This window comes from Loxodonta africana, chromosome 7 (genome assembly GCF_030014295.1).
Source record: "Loxodonta africana isolate mLoxAfr1 chromosome 7, mLoxAfr1.hap2, whole genome shotgun sequence".
NCBI lineage: Eukaryota > Metazoa > Chordata > Mammalia > Proboscidea > Elephantidae > Loxodonta > Loxodonta africana.
In genome coordinates this window covers 17,494,827-17,510,812 of record NC_087348.1, presented here as the reverse complement: position 1 = coordinate 17,510,812, position 15,986 = coordinate 17,494,827, and the positions used below count along the sequence as shown (strand labels likewise).

The window sequence follows — 15,986 nt, the reverse complement described above, 5'->3', positions numbered from 1 at the left end:
ATAGTTAACTTAGGTATGAAACACTTGAAGCTACGAAGTGCCTCAGAGCACATATTATATGGGGGTTACTATTGTTTGGTGTTGTTGAGAACTAGATTAATTCTTGATTTCTAATGCTAAAATGCCATAGGATTCTGTGAATATGCAGCAAGCTGTTGGAAATCCCTCTGATGTTTCCACAGCCTTCTACTAGGAGAGGTCACCATATTAATCTAGTAGAGGAACACTAAGGATACTGTGAGGTTAATTTCACTCAGATAACGGCAAAACCTTGATAGTGTTTCATAAGAATCCTTCACAAAACTCAGTGTTTATGTGAAGCACTAATTTTAAAAATAAACTAGAATCCTCCTGCCTTCTTAAATGGCCTGATGTGACAGCTGCCCAGGCCTCATTTCTCTTTTTCTTATATTTATTTTTTTTTTTTAACCTATGGAACTTTGCCCCTGAGAAGGCATGTATTTTAACTGAGAGGTAGCATCCATGGTATCCAGTAATGAAAGCTGATTGATTCTTTTGGGGATGAACCTTGCAACCCTTACCCAATTAGCATCATCCTCTTACCTACTGAGTTAAATGCAATAGAATGACAGCTCCTCAAGCACCTTTTAACTCTTTTGCCCTCATTTCAAAGCCCAGCTCATTGTCTTACTTTGTTAAGAAGCATATGATGTGACTGGGATAGGGAAGAAAAAGAAAAGCACGTTGTCACTTGAATGAGACTGGCTTAGAAATGTTACCAAGTCAGTGTTGGGTGTTTCCTTTCCTTTAAAGAACAGGCCTAAACAGTACCTTCCTCATCCGTAGCTACTAGGAAGGCACCATGATTGAAATTAGAGATGCTTCCTTGGTTGATTTTTATCAAGCGTAAACTAAACCAGCTTTAAGCAATACTTAACAAAAGAACAGGAGTGAAAAGTTGCTGCAGTTGTAAAGGAACTCTTTTTATACAAGTTTTGTTTCTTGAACAAAAAGTGAATCGTAAGGAAAGAATGAGATTGGAAAGTCAGTGGGAGAAACAGCTATAGACGTATATTTAAATCTTGAGTCTGTTGGATTTTGTGCATATTATTTAAACTCATTAAGCCTTGGTTTCTTCATACATAAAATGGGGGAAATATTTACCTCATAGAATTACCTGAAGGATCAAATGAGGTTTTGCCTGTAGCAAAGTATCTAGCCATGGTAGATATGTAATAAATGGCAGCTGTTATCTATAATAACAACTTCATATTACTGAAACTTTACCAGGCTAAGAAAGGAAAAAAAAAAAAAGCATGGGAAGCATAAGAGAGGGTGATAATAAAATGAACTGACTATATGTGTATATAAAATAGATTACGTTAGGCCTGGGTATCATGAGGATTAGTGTGATAGTGACCTTGTTGCTAAGTACAAAAGCAAAACAATGACACAAAAACAAGTATGCTAAGCGCTGAGTGGGGGAGAGAGATGGAGACGGACACAGTAGGAAAAAAGAGCTGATTAAAAAGGGGCCTTTGATTCCACAGGCATGAAAATCCACAGCCAGGAATTCGTTGCCACCTCTGAGTCAGGCAGGGGTGGGGGTGGGGTACACAATCCCATTAGTAGAGAATGCCCAGTGGATTTAGTCTGTGAGAGTCACATTTCTTATTTGGACCAGTGTAGATAAAAGCAAACCCAGCTCACTTGTTTCCTGGGACGGTTGAGTTAGGGGATGGCTTTCGCAGAGCACTCACCGCCGACCCCTCACCGCCGGGACCTCTGTAGCCGCTCTATCTGGCTAGCAAGGAAGATTCGTTCAGACCTGACTGCTCTTATGGAATCTTATGTAAGTTGCCTGTTTTGCTGTTGTCTGTTTTCACTCCATCTCTTCTGATCCAGGCCCTTGCCATCATCCTCCAGCACCATTAGCAATTAAGAAAGCTTTAATCATACAGTCATTTATGTTTTGGGACCTGTTGTTTAACATGGCCCCTTCCCTTGAGAAAACTCATGTGACCTGATTTTCTTCCTCTAGGTCGGAATTGACTCGATGGCAACGGGTTTTTTCAAGGGCTGTTAGGAGATAATGTCATTCCTTCAGTAAGATAGAGTTCTAGGTAGGATTGGCTATGTGTCTTGGAGACAGTTCCTACGGTACCTACATTCTGAATTCTGTCATAGTAAATAACCATGGGCCCTTAAAGCTTTGAGTTTTTTTTCATGTTCTGAATTTTTTAACTGTGTAAATGAAAGGCTGAGTGAGGTTTAAAGGATTGAGAGCAGCAATACTATGAACTGGGGAGAAATTTGTAAACCCAACCAATTTCTTCTATACATTATTAGCCATTTATTTTTTTATCTTGTATATCAGCGGTGTCCCTGAACCTAAATAGAAAGGTCACCTAAGGTAACAAAAGGATCCTCCATAGAAAATTCATTGGGGACTTGTCGAAGTGCCAAATTCTGCCATGAAGTTCCCGATTGATTTTCTGATGGATTCCCATCAGTCTGCACTGAAGACTTGCTGTGGAAATACTCCAAGCCCCTGTGCAGAGCTGTGAATTTACGTTCTCTAAGAATTGGTTTCTTTTCATACAGTCCCATCAGTCAGAAATCAGACTCTTCGAAATAACCAGTTTTTCACTTTTTCCCACTGCATTCCTTAAAGGATTGTCCGCACCATGGAGAGTGGACAGTGTGGAGAATGAGGTTAGAAAAATCCTACAATAGCTACATTCTAGAATTTCCTAGGTGTGGCAGTGTGCCCAGGTATGTTTAAAATACCCAAGTGTGATTAAAACACTCCAGTCTCTAGGAGACAGTTTGAAGTGGGGAGGAAAAAAATTTCTAGACAAGTGGTTTTTAACCTTTAGAATCTAATGAAAGCTGTAGATTGCCCCCACAAAAAAAAACACATTTTTTTTATTCAAAGTAGTATGTATAGTTTTAGAGTGTGAGGTTTTCCTTAAGTCCAGTCATGGACCCCAAATGAACAGGTCCTAGTGTAGACGTTTTCTTTACAACTTGGGACCACCTTGACCAGGGAGGTAAGTGAGATTTTGAGATTTGGGGGTGTGTGAATAAGGGCGTTGGGATAATGGCAGAAGGCATGATGCTTTCCTGTGTCCTCGGCCAGGTCAATCATCAGGGCCTGAACAAGAATGTCAACCTGGACTCAGTAGATGGAGTGCCAATGGCAAGCACTGATCAGTGGAGCAAGCTGACAGAAGCAGAGCGACTCCAAGAGAACCTCCAAGCTTATCGTACCTTCCATGTTATGTTGACCAAGCTTTTAGAAGACCAGCGGGTGCATTTTACCCCAACTGAAGGTGACTTCCATCAGGCTATAAGTACCCTTCTACTCCAAGTTGCTGCCTTTGCTTACCAGCTGGAGGAGCTGATGATGCTCTTGGAGCACAAGATCCCCCCCAACCAGGCTGACAGAACGTCTGCTGCTGTTGGAGATGGTGGTCTCTTTGAGAAGAAGCTGTGGGGCCTAAAGGTGCTGCAAGAGCTTTCGCACTGGACAGTGAGGTCCATCCATGACCTTCGTGTCGTTTCTTCTCATCAGACTGGGATCCCAGCACACGGGAGCTAATGATCAGAAAATGTAGCGGTTACCCTTTTTGCCTTGCTTTCTTTTCTAATGGAATATACATAGCTCTCTGGGACCTCACTTTCCCCATCTTAACTTTTTGAAAACCTCCAAGACCACAAATATTTTCATCAAGTAGGGTTAGAGACATGGGCAAATGGGCACGTAGGTTTAGTTTGGGGTGCTGTGCGTGTGTTTGGGAAGGTAAAGGACGGGCTGGGAGCAATATCCCTTCACCGCAGTGCTCTAACCTTTTCTACCCGGTAAATAGCCTGTCCTTCCTCACAGAAGGAATATATTTTTAACTCTAGTTCTGGATGACTCTTCTCAGAAGACTGAGTGAGCTAAAAATCATGAACTCTCTAGTCAATTCAAACTCGCAGATAATAAAAATAGCAACTAACATTGAGTATCTACGGATATGGAGGCATTATGCCAGGGGCTTTATATATATTATGTATCATTTTCACAACAACCCTGTGAGTGTTTGGCAGATGAGAAAACAGACCCACAGAGATTTGTAACTTGGTCAAGGTCACACAGCAAATGTTCGAACCCCGTTATTTGTCATTCCAAAGCCTATGTGCCCGTTAGAGGCCTGGTCATGAACCTGTGTTGCTGCATCTTTAGCTGAGGAGAATAGAAAGATGTACCTATGAAATATATCCCCAGCACTGAAAAAGCAATCCCCATTACGTGCCCTGATAGAGCCGTGGCACAATTTTAAGTGTCGAAAGCAGTTATTTGTTGCCCATACATGGTAAACAGAGCAGCCGGAGATCAACAAACTTCTGAACGTAGAAAGCTAGATATGTGTTATAATACAGCCTGGTTTAAAGTGCCCACTAGGGTTCTTGAATATTGGGTTGGACACAGCTTGTACCAGGTTACCTCACATTTACTATAATCAGTGTGACAGTGATACTGGCGCTGTAACCCAAGCATTCGTATACAGCGGGTGGAATACTACTCAGGTTAAAAAGTCACAGAACCCCTTTGCCACACATTCTCTGGACTCAGTCATGAGGAGAGGGTGAGGCCCACTCTATCCCCACTAGAAATGCCAGAGATTGCACCAATGTACAGTGAAGCCTCCCTGCTGCACAACAAAGAGAGAGGCTTGGGCATTTAACGTTCCTGTGAGACCACGCGTAGTACGAAAGGCACTAACTGGTCAATGTGGGCATTAATGGAAAAGGTGATTCCTAGTAAGCCTTGTATACTAAAGGTGCCTTGTGAGTCTAAAAGGTCCCAGGAGTGTTTTTTATACTTACGCACTTAATTAAAAGCCAGTATGTTTATTCTCAAATCTTAGTTTGGGGGGCCCAAATGAGTTTGAGGCTTCTCTTGAGTTTTTAGAGACAACTGTGTTCTTAATTTCAGGAAGGTTTAGTGCCCATAGGTTTCACAAGGCGGGAATGGGTAATTCAGCTTGTGTCCAGACTCCATCGAGTCACTATTAGGTGAGGACTCTTGACTAGGCATTGCGGACAGACAGCGTGCTTGGTAAAGTAGAGGGTCAGTGAAAAAGGAAGACGCTCAACAAGATGGATTGACACAGTGGCTGCAACAGTGGGCTCAAGCACAACGATTGTGAAGATGGCATACGTAGGGTCGCTGTGAGTTGGAACTGACTCAGTGGCACCTAACAACTGCGCTAGGCATTGTGGCAATACAGGGGAAGTAAGGCTTTGATCTCTGGTATGCATTTGTGGAAGCAAGGCCATATCCGTATAAAATAAGGGGATAATACCAGATTGGGATTGTAGGGCACAGGTTTAAGTGTTACTGAGTGTCTTGGTCATCTAGTGCTGCTATAACAGAAATACCACAAGTGGATGGCCTTAACAAAGAGAAGTTTATTGTCTCACCGTCCAGTAGGCTACAAGTCCGAATTCAGGGTGCCGGCTCCAGGGGAAGGCTTTCTGTTTCCGTCGGCTCTGGAGGAAGGTCCTTGTCAATCTTCCCTTGGTCTGGGATCATCTCAGCGCAGGAACCTCAGGTGCAAAGGACGTGCTGTGCTCCCAGCACTGCTTTCTTGGTGGTACGAGGTCCCCACTCTGCTTGCTTCCCTTTCCTTGTTATCTCTTGAGAGATAAAAGGTGGTGCAGGCCACACCCCAGGGAAACTCCCTTTACATTGGATCAGGAATGTGACCTGGATAAGGGTGTTACATCCCGCCCTAATCTTTTTTAACATAAAATTACAGTCACAAAATGGAGGACAACCACACAATGCTGGAAATCATGGCCCAGCCAAATTGATAACACACATATTTGGGGGGACATAATTCAGTCCATGACACCGAGTTCAAACGAAGGAGATGAACGAGAGCCCAGAAGGTTGGCTGAATACAAAAGAGAGAAATTAAAACCAAAACCCACTGCCATCGAGTCGATTCCGACTCATAGCCACCCTATAGGACAGGGTAGAACTGCCCCATAGAGTTTCTAAGGAGTGCCTGGTGGATTTGAACTGCCGACCTTTAGGTTAGCAGCCGTAGCACTTAACCACTATGCCACCAGGGCTTCCAAGAGAGAAATCAGGAGGAGAGAAATAAGGGATAGTTGCCTGGTTAAAAGAAAGCTAAACATTCGGGTCCAGCTACCAGTAAAAAAAAAAAATTTTTTTTTTTGATTAATTTTGCTTCGTGCATAACTTTGTACAGGTGTATAGTTCGCCACCAAATGCATAAGGCTAATGTAATTTAGCTTTTCCTTATATAAATTGTTCTGCTTAAGAGCATTTTCAATTGATAAAAGTATCTGCTAATTAATGTGACGCTCTTAAATTTACCTGGGTAGTATTTTAGTCTCTTTTGTTTAATGGAGAAGGATGTCACGAAGATTTCTTACTGGGGAATGATCAGTTATGAACTAACCGACTCTGAAAGAAGTGACCCCTCCCCAAGGGTGTGTTTTATATCCAGCAGATGTGGCAGGGCAGACATCTGCAGAGGTTTCAGAAATCAGTGAAGCCTAGCTTAAGCTCTCCCGAGTTGAGTTTGAAGTATAAACATGAGAGGCAGATCTGAAGAGGCAGAGGATCCAGAAGAGGTACTGTTGAATGAAAGGCAATAGGAAGCGTGAGTTTCAATTGGGGAACAAAAACAGCAAGTGCTTACTGAGTGCATTCCCAGCACGCTAAAAACTACATACCAGTTTCTCCTTAAGAAACTTAACAATATGCCTCAAAAGAAATATGGAGAAACCCCTTAGAATAGGCAGAGTGAAGGGGAAATGAGCACTTAGCCATATTAACAGAGACATGAGCATGTATGAGATCTCTGAATGTGTAGACATTGCATCAAGTTTATCTGAAATGTATAAAGCCAATTAAGAGCCTGACAATAGGCCAGTGTTCTATCCATGGGTTTTATCTTATAGGTAGGGATGATGAAGACACTAGAAGTATATGTTTTTTTAAGGATCCACAACCCAAAAGGAATTTTTGACCTTTAGATTTTAGATCCCTTGGTTCTTAGATATATACACGGATAGGAAAGTTTTTGATGTCTGGGGAACCATATAAATATGAAAACTGTATTTATATAGAGAGAGTTACTTGTAAAGTGCATGCATTTAATTCCTATTCTCTAACTCATTTTGTAAAGAGTATTCCTTCCATCCCGCTGGCCCCAGGAAAGTCCTCTCTGAGATTGCGTTTTCCTGAATCCATCAAGGAATTGCATGGGTGAGAGTTGAAAAATTTTGCGTATACTGATTTAATAGAGTAACTTGGTAAAGGCTTGCAAATTAGCACAAATTTAAAGGCCAAGCATGGAATAAACATTAGCTTTAAGATAATCAGGTTGGGGGTAGTGAAAGTTTTAGTAAGAATGGAAAGTGTAAAGTCATAGCGTTGGTATTGCTGTTATTTCAGGCCACTGTGGATTGAAGCCCAATGGATGACTCATTGTTGTGACCACTGGTAGAGGGAGAGGACAAGTAGATATTTCAGGGAGCCACATCTGCAAAGTTCTTTAGAATGACGTTTCTGAATCTTCAGCTTCTCATGAAGGCAGCTGAACACGCTTCCCTCTTTATGGGGGTAAAATAAAGATGCAGGAAACTGAGGGGCCTCTTTCCCTACCAGAATGTGAAGGAATTGGTGAAGAGAAAAAAGGAGGGGGGTGTAAAAGGAGTAAAATTTGAATATTACTCCAATTGATTTATTAAATATATTGTTGCTGCTATTAGTTGCCTTCGAGTAGATTCTGACTCAGGGCAATCCCATGTGTGCAGAATAGAACTGTGCCCCACAGGTTTTCATGGCCATGACCTTTTGGAAGCAGACTGCCAACCTTTTGGCTAGTAATCGAGGGGTTAAATGTTTGCACCATCCAGGGACCCCTATTTACATATGTACACACTCATACAAACACACTTTCAATAAAAGACACTAGCATAATTTAGGCCAGGGCATTCTTTTAAAAAAAAAATTGGCCTACTGCCTCATCCCGTCTCTATGTCAAGCATCAAACCCAAGAATGGAGCCCTCTGAACACTGGTACATTGAAAAAATAAAAATGATAAAAATTCATCTTTTGACTCAAAAGTTCGTGTAGAGTCTTGAGGTCTATAGATAATGACAGACTAAAAAGACAATAATTTGATCTTTTGATGAAATGTGTGTGGGGTGAGAGAAGAAAATATGTGTGCATGTGACTCTTACCATAAAATATATTACTTGGCTCCATTTTTGGCACATAGGAAATAAAAGGTGCAAGAACAGCTAACAATAAAAACTATGAGTTCTTTGATTTCTGTATTTTGAGATGAGCAAAGGAGGTTTCAAGTGATGTCAACATTGGAGGAAATATATTCCCCCCACCCAGGGCCAAGCTCATTCAAGTGTGCTGGGTAAATCTTCAGGATGCCGGGCCACTGGGCTAAACTCCCAAGGCCAGTCAGCCCCTCCACTGACAGGTTAATGTGCTCTGCCCTCTGGCTATGCTGTTTTATCTGCTAGCCTGAAAACGAAGATTCCTTTCATATGATGTGATTGTAAGCATTTGACACCCCCCTCCCCCCAACAAGCCTTTAAAAGGCAGAGAAGAACCCAGATTAGGCCATTTCTAATCAGTTTGAAGGTAGAAATTATGGTTAAAAAAAAAACCAAACCTGCTGCCATCGAGTTGATTCCGACTCATAGTGACCCTATAGGGCAGGGTAGAGCTGCCGCATAGAGTTTCCAAGGAGCGCCTGGTGGATTGGAACTGCTGGCCCTTTGATTAGTAGCCATGGCACTTAACCACTACACCACCAGGGTTTCGCAGTCAAGTTGACTCTGACTCACGGTGACCCAACGTGTGTCATAATAGAACTGTACTCCATAGAGCCTCCAAGGCACTTTCAGAAGCAGATCGCCAGGCCTGTCTTCCAAGGTGCCTCTGGGTGGATTCGAACAGCCAGCCTTTTGGCTAGTAGTTGAGCACTTAGCTGTTTGCACCACCCAGGGACTAGAAATTAAGTTGTGGCAAATCGCAAAGGAGAAAATTTGAGATGCTGCTGTGATATTGCCTATTTCTATCCACATGTTCAAAGTAGTATGGGGGAGAATGATGTATTTATTATTTGCCATGTCAAGCAGCACTCCTCTGTTTTATGCCATGTAATCTTCTAAGATTTCTCTCTTTTACAGAGGAAGGAAATGAGAATGAGCATTAACTTGCTCAAGTTCCCTTGACTAGTGTGATAGGGCTAGAGTATGAATTCTGACTCCAAAGCTCAGTCCACTCCACTCCACAGTCATAAAACGCCTGATAATTGAGATGACGTGCTGAGTTCTATTCATGTCAGTAATTCACTTCCCTTAGAAAAAGCCAGTACGGACTTGTGCCAAATCTTGCTCTATGACAAAGCCTACGTTAGTTTCCAAACCTTGGGACAAGTCACTTTTTCTCATCTTCAGAATCATTTATGAAATGGACAGGATGGCAACCAAATTTGACAGGTCGTTACGTGGTTTAGTCACGATTGACTATCTGAAAGTACTTGTACATGACATACAAACATCGCCAAGTGTATTTAATCTAGTGTCTCACCTTGGATTCAGCTTAGATGTTTGATTGAAGAGAGAGTCTACAAGAATCTCAGAAATAACAGTGGCTTCTCAGATCAAGGAAACTCTGGTGGCATAATGTTTAAGTGCTACGGCTGCTAACCAAAAGGTCAGCAGTTTAAATCCACTGAAACTTGGAAACTCTGTGGGGCAGTTCTGCTCTGTCCGACAGGGTCGCGATGAGTTGGAATCAACTTGATGACAACGGGTTTGGTTTTGGTTCGGTTTCTCAGATCAAGCTGGTCATAGCCTGTTGCACCTTTGGGCCTTTGGCCACTAGAGGCTGACTGAGTCTCACCCACAGCCTCCAGGAAGCATCCACCTTAGAGCATTGAGGCCCAGGCAGTTCAGAAGACAACTTTCACAGTGGGAGGGGCCAGACAAGTCCTGGAAAAGCCTGGCAAGCTCCAGAGGGAGCCAAGGAAACATGCAAAACCAAGGCAACGCCCCAGGATTTGTTAAAGCATGCACTTAGAATCATCCCCCCCTACCCACGCCCTCCTCTTAAAGGAAAAAATTCAAACTTCATTTACTTCAATCTTTTCATTAAATACATCACCACAAGAGAGCCAAAGAGGTTCAGCAATCTCTCCTGGTTCCCCAGCTAGAAATTGGAAGATTTAGAACTATAGCTAAAGTTCAGGGCATTCTCCACTGCACCTCCCTGCTTCCCTGTTCCAAAAAAAAGAAAACCCATTGCCTTCGAGTCAATTCCAACTCATAGTGACCCTAAAGAACCGAGTGGAACTGTCCCTTTATGTTTCCAAGGAATGGCTGGTGGATTCGAACTGCTGACCTTGTTCGATTAACAGCTGAACTCCTAACTCCTAATATGCACCACCCGGCCTCCGTATTAGACCAAGTTTATTTGAGGAAACATCTGATATATCTTACATCCAGCGCCACGTAGCTCCCTTATGTCCAATAATCCTTTGAAAGCTCCAGGAACAACTCGCAACCTAGACTTTCTGCCACCTGAACCCCACCTCCCACTATAATTTGGTGGTCGTACATGCTGTTCCCTAATCTGATGGCAGAAGTGAAACACATTCTGAGGTAAATGAATTCACGTTCATGTGGTAATAGCAAAATATGCTGTTCTTTCCAGGATAAATGACATTTGAACGAAGTCCCAGGGAAGCTTTTTAAAAATAATGTTCTTTAGGCAGATGTCTGTCTTTAGGTTAGACCAACCCTTATACCATGCCACTAGATAAAAGGTTGGGGCCACTTTCTCTTCTCTTGCTTCACAATCCCCAACTCCTATCCCCAAATCTTGGGGTGGAGGGAAAGTTGGAGAGTTATACGAACAACTTCATAGGCTGCAAAGAAAATCTCAACATCTCCAACCTGGTTCTAAGCTCTACAGCTCAGTCTTTCAGAGGTGTCCTGCCCTACTCCAATCAAATTTATTGGCAATATATATTGAGGCCTCCTTTGAGCTAGTACCAAGGATACAGAAATAGATAATAATAGTAGCAAACTTTTATATGGTGCTTTCTATGTGCCGGTCATTGTTCTAATTGCTTTGCATGCATTGTCTCCTTTTGTTCACATTAAGAGCCCTATGAGTTAGGTCTAAAACGAAACCAACCCGGTTGCTGTTGAGTCAACTCTGACTCATGGCTACCCTCTGTGTGTCAGAGTGGAACTGTGCTTCAAAGAGTTTTCAATGGCTTACACTTTGGAAGTAGATTGTCAGGCCTCTCCTCCGAGGTACCCCTGGGTAGACTTGCGGCGGAGCGCATTATATCACCCAGATACTCCATAAGGTAGGTACAACAATCCTTATTTCACAAATAAAGAAACAGGCACAGAGAACTGGTAGATTCTAGCTCTTGAAACACTGCTGATCTCTTGAGAGAGACAGCAAGTACACAACCAACTATGACACAAGCCAGGTGTGGCTAGTGCCACAGGTATAACAAAGCTGTGGGAGCTCAGAGGAAGGACAGATTGGAGACAGCTTCTCTGAAGAGGCACTTTTGGCAGTTACACCTTGAAGGGAGTTGGGCTTGATATTTTCAGGTAGAAGCAGCAGCACTTGTGATGGCTTGGCTGCTGGAAAGCATATGGCACATTTGGGAACATTTGCCAAGACTGGAGCTCAGGGTTCTCTGAGGGCTACTGTGAGAGATACGAAAGAGTGGTGTCAAGTGAAGATGGCTAAAAGAATCCATGGAAAACTCTTGAGGAGGGGGAGTGCTAGTCTGTACCCTACATTTTAGAAAAACTAATTCAGGGATCTATGTAAAAGCTGTATAGGACATGAAAGCAGGTGGAGGCAGAGAGGATGCTGTAATGCCCAAGGTAATGTGTGTTCAGTTATTTGCCAGCAACTACTTACTCAGCAGCTACAAGGTGCCAGGCACAGTTATAGGCACCAGGATACAGGAGTGAGCACAACATAGAGTTCAGAGTCCTGAACTCTGAAGTTTGCACGCTGGTGGGGGAAGACAGGCAACACACAGTAATGTAATTTCAGCCAGTGACAAGAATTGTGTAGGTGTTTTAGTCATCTAGTGCTGCTATAACAGAAATACCACAAGTGGATGGCTTTAACAAAGAAATTTATTTTCTCACAGCCTAGTAATGTTACCAGTCCAAATTCAGGGTGTCAGCTCCAGGGCAAGGCTTTCTCTCTTTGTTGGCTCTGGAAGAAGGTCCTTGTCCTCAATCTTCCCCTGGTCAAGGAGCTTCTTAGGCGCAGGGACTCCGTGTCCAAAGGACACGCTGTGCTCCTGGTGCTGCTTTCTTTGTGGTATGAGGTCATCCACTCTCTGCTAGCTTCCCATTCCTTTTATCTCGTGAGAGATAAAAGGAAAACTCCCTTTATGTTGGATCAGGGAAGTGACATGGGTAAGGGTGGCATTACAATCCCACCCTACTATTTTTAACCACAGGCAAAGATGATTATAACACACAGGAAAATTACAAAATGGAGGACAACCACACGTGGCCTAACCAAGCTGATACATTTTGGGGGGGACATAATCCATGACAGTAGGAAATAAAAAAAAGATGACATGGTTGAATAAGAATCTACTTTGTAAACTTTCACCTAATGCACAATTAAAAAAAAAATTTTTTTTTAATGACATTATAGAATTACTGAGAGTAGAGTACATGAAGGCCTTTCTCAAAAAGTGGGTTTATTGTTTGTTACAATAAAGAACATACACCTCGGGAAACATGGGCTGTCTCAGTAGGAGGGTGCTGCTGTTAGCTCCTGACTCGTGGTGACTCCATGCAATATGGAAGGAAATCTCGCCTAGTGCTGCACCATCCCCACGATCAGTGCATCAGACTGTTGGGATCCACAGAGTTTTCTTTGGCTGATTTTCAGAAGTAGAACACCAGGCCTTTCTCCAAGGCCTATCTTAGGCTGGAAGCTTCCCTGAAACCTGTTTCACACCATCACACCATAGCAACTCACAAACCACCAATGACAGACAGATGGTGGCTGCACAAGAAGTGCGTTGGCCGGGAATCAGACCTGGATTTCTCACGTGGAAGGTGAGACCTCTACCACTGAACCACTAATACTTTAAGAGGATGTTGAAAAGCAACTATTATAGGATTCGTGCTTTGGTGGGTGAATTAGGGGAAGGCCTAAGAAGGCAGGATTTTGCTCTAGGTTGGATGCTGTCGGAATGTGGGAGCAATTCTACGATTATGCATTTTTTGGAGTGGAACAGAGATCTTGTTTTTGTCTGTGTTTAGACAAAATTATAAAGTGGCCTTGTTTTGGTTCATTTTATCATGGCCTCAGAGTAACTTTTTCTGAGGTTGGTATTCTGGGAGATTGTTGATGTTTGTGAGCATCAGGCCAGCTTGTAATACTCCTGAGGTCTAGCTCACAGTTTTAAAGTGAAATTTTAAATTACTTTAGATTTGTCAAATTTTCAGGAGCTTCCATGATAACTGGAGACCATCTGGTTTATGACAGCCCCTCCCTATGTGGTAAAGAGAACAATCACTAGAAGGGATGGGATTTGGACTAAGCCTAAACTAAAAAACCTATTGTCTTCAAGGTGATTCCAACTCATGGAGACCCCATGTGTTGTGGAAAAGAACTGCTTTATAGGGTTTTCTTGGTTGTAATCTTTACAGAAGCCGATCACCAGGCCCTTTCTTCTGTGATGCTTGCTGGATGGGTGCGAAACGCCAACCTTTAGGTTAGTCGTCGAGAGCAAACATTTTGTGCCACCCAGGGACCTAAGCCTAAACTAGAGACAGAGAAATTGGAGATAAGGGGTGGGCTTGGGAGGTGGGTTCAGAGGTTTACCAGGTCCTGCCCTTGTAAGTCCTCCACAGCTTCTCAGCTTTGTATTAATTTCTTTTCTTTTTTAAAGGATATATGGTGGTTTAAGGTCCCTGGGTGGTGGAAACGGTTTCTCCTCAGCTACTAACCTAAAGTTTGGTGGTTTGTGCCATAGGAAAAAGACCTGAAGATCTGCTTCTGTAAAGAAGACGGCCAAGAAAACCTTATGCAGCACGGTTCTCCTCTAACACATGGGGTCTCCATGAGTTGGAATCCACTCAACAGCAATGGGTTATGGTGGTTTGTGAATTCTTATAACATAAAATTCTGAAAAATGAGTTAATCAGGAGGGAAAATAAAGGCAGAAAAAAAAATGGAACCAGGATTGAGTTTAGCAACAAAAATGTGGAAGGGCCTGTACTGCTGTCAAAGAGACCAAAAGTTGATTCTAAGCTTTCTAGAAGTCAAAATAAAGAGGAAACCTCTTTCTAGAAGTCAGAACAAAGAGGAAGACGACTTTGTTTTGCATGACTTACTGTGTCCATAAGATAACAACTCAATTGTACGGAAGAAGCCAAAAACATTGCATAATGTCCAAGGAGCAACTCCCTGACAGTAGTACAGTGGTCTCCTTTCTGTCATCAGCTGGAATGAGATTACAGCAGCCTCTCCACCCAGTTAGTCTGAGCTCTACAGGGATCTTTGAGGCAGGATGGTTGCAACATACTATCACTTCCCTCTTTCCCATTCCTTTGTTTGTTTGCTTACTTGCCTAGAATATTTTTGAGATAATGAAAACTGAGTTTTATTCATCTTCGTATTTATTCTAGCACTTGTTGTTAGGTGCCATCAAGTCAGTTCTGACTCATAGGAACACTATATACAACAGAAAGAAACACTGTCTGGTCCTGCACCATCCTTACAATCATTGTTATGCTTAAGCCCATTGTTGCAGCCACTGTATCAATTCATGTCATTGAGGTTCTTCCTCTTTTTTTGCTGACCGCCCACTTTACAAAGCATGATGTCCTTCTCCAGGGACTGATCCCTCCTGACAACATGTACAGAGTATATGAGACATAATCTTGACATCCTCACTTCTAAGGAGCGCTCTGGCTGTACTTCTTACAAGACAGATTTGTTCACTGTTTTGGCAGTCCATGCTATATTCAATATTCTTCACCAGCACCACAATTCAAAGGTGTCAATTCTTCTTTGGTCTTCCTTATTCATCATCCAGCTTTCACATGCATAGAAGATGATTGAAAACACCATGGCTTGGGTCAGGCACACCTTAGTCTTCAAGGTGACATCTTTGCTTTTAACACTTCAAAGAGGTCTTTTGCAGCACATTTGCGCAATGCTGCAACTAAACTAAACTGAAATGAAATCCTTGACAACTTCAATCTTTTCTCCATTTATTATGATGTTGCTTATTGGTCCACTTGTGGGGATTTTGTTTTCTTTATGTTGAGGTGTAATCCATACTGAAGACTGTAGTCTTTGACCTTCATCAGCAAGTGCTTCAAGTCGTCTTTACTTTCAGCAAGCAAGGTTGTGTCATCTGCATAATGCAGGCTGTTAACGAGTCTTCCTCCAACCCTGATGGCCTCATTCTTCTTCCTTAGTCCAGTTTCTCAAATTATTTGCTCAGCATACAGATCAAATAGGTACGGTAAAAGGATACAACTCCGACACACACCTTTTCTCCTTTTAAACCATGTAATATCCCTTTATTCTGTTCAAACAACTGCCTCTTGAGCTATGTATAGGCTACTCATGGGCACAATTAAGTGTTCTGGAATTCCCATTCTTCCCAATGTTATCCATAATTTGTTATGATCCACAGAGTCAAATGTCTTTTCATAGTCAGTAAGACACAGGTAAACATCTTCCTGGTATTCTCTGCTTTCAGCCAGGATCTATCTGACATCAACAATGATATCCCTTGTTCCACATCCTCTATGGAATCCAGCTTAAATTTCTGGCAGTTTCCTCTGGATATGATGCTGCAGCTGCTTTTGAATGATCTTCAGCAAAATTTTACTTGCATGTGATGTTAATGATATTGTTCGATGATTTCTACATTCAGTGGGA

The 15,986-nt window shown here is 42.5% G+C and overlaps 1 protein-coding gene across 1 annotated transcript; it reads left to right on the top strand.

Moving 5' to 3' along the window:
* The first annotated feature begins 87 nt into the window (after positions 1-87).
* Positions 88-14,405, top strand: CNTF (ciliary neurotrophic factor). Its single transcript, XM_003421350.4, has 2 exons — positions 88-1,813; positions 3,104-14,405. Exons 1-2 carry the CDS (start codon positions 1,700-1,702, stop codon positions 3,563-3,565), a joined length of 576 nt encoding a protein of 191 aa, XP_003421398.1. The 5' UTR covers positions 88-1,699; the 3' UTR covers positions 3,566-14,405.
* Positions 14,406-15,986: the final 1,581 nt, after the last annotated feature.

What these genes read in the sequence shown, in the direction of transcription:
- CNTF (XM_003421350.4), top strand. Translation starts at nt 1,700, where the DNA reads ATGGCTTTCGCAGAGCACTCACCGCCGACCCCTCACCGCCGGGACCTC. An exon ending in CTGCTCTTATGGAATCTTAT is followed by an intron (nt 1,814 to 3,103) that starts GTAAGTTGCCTG and finishes GTCCTCGGCCAG; the next exon opens with GTCAATCATCAGGGCCTGAA.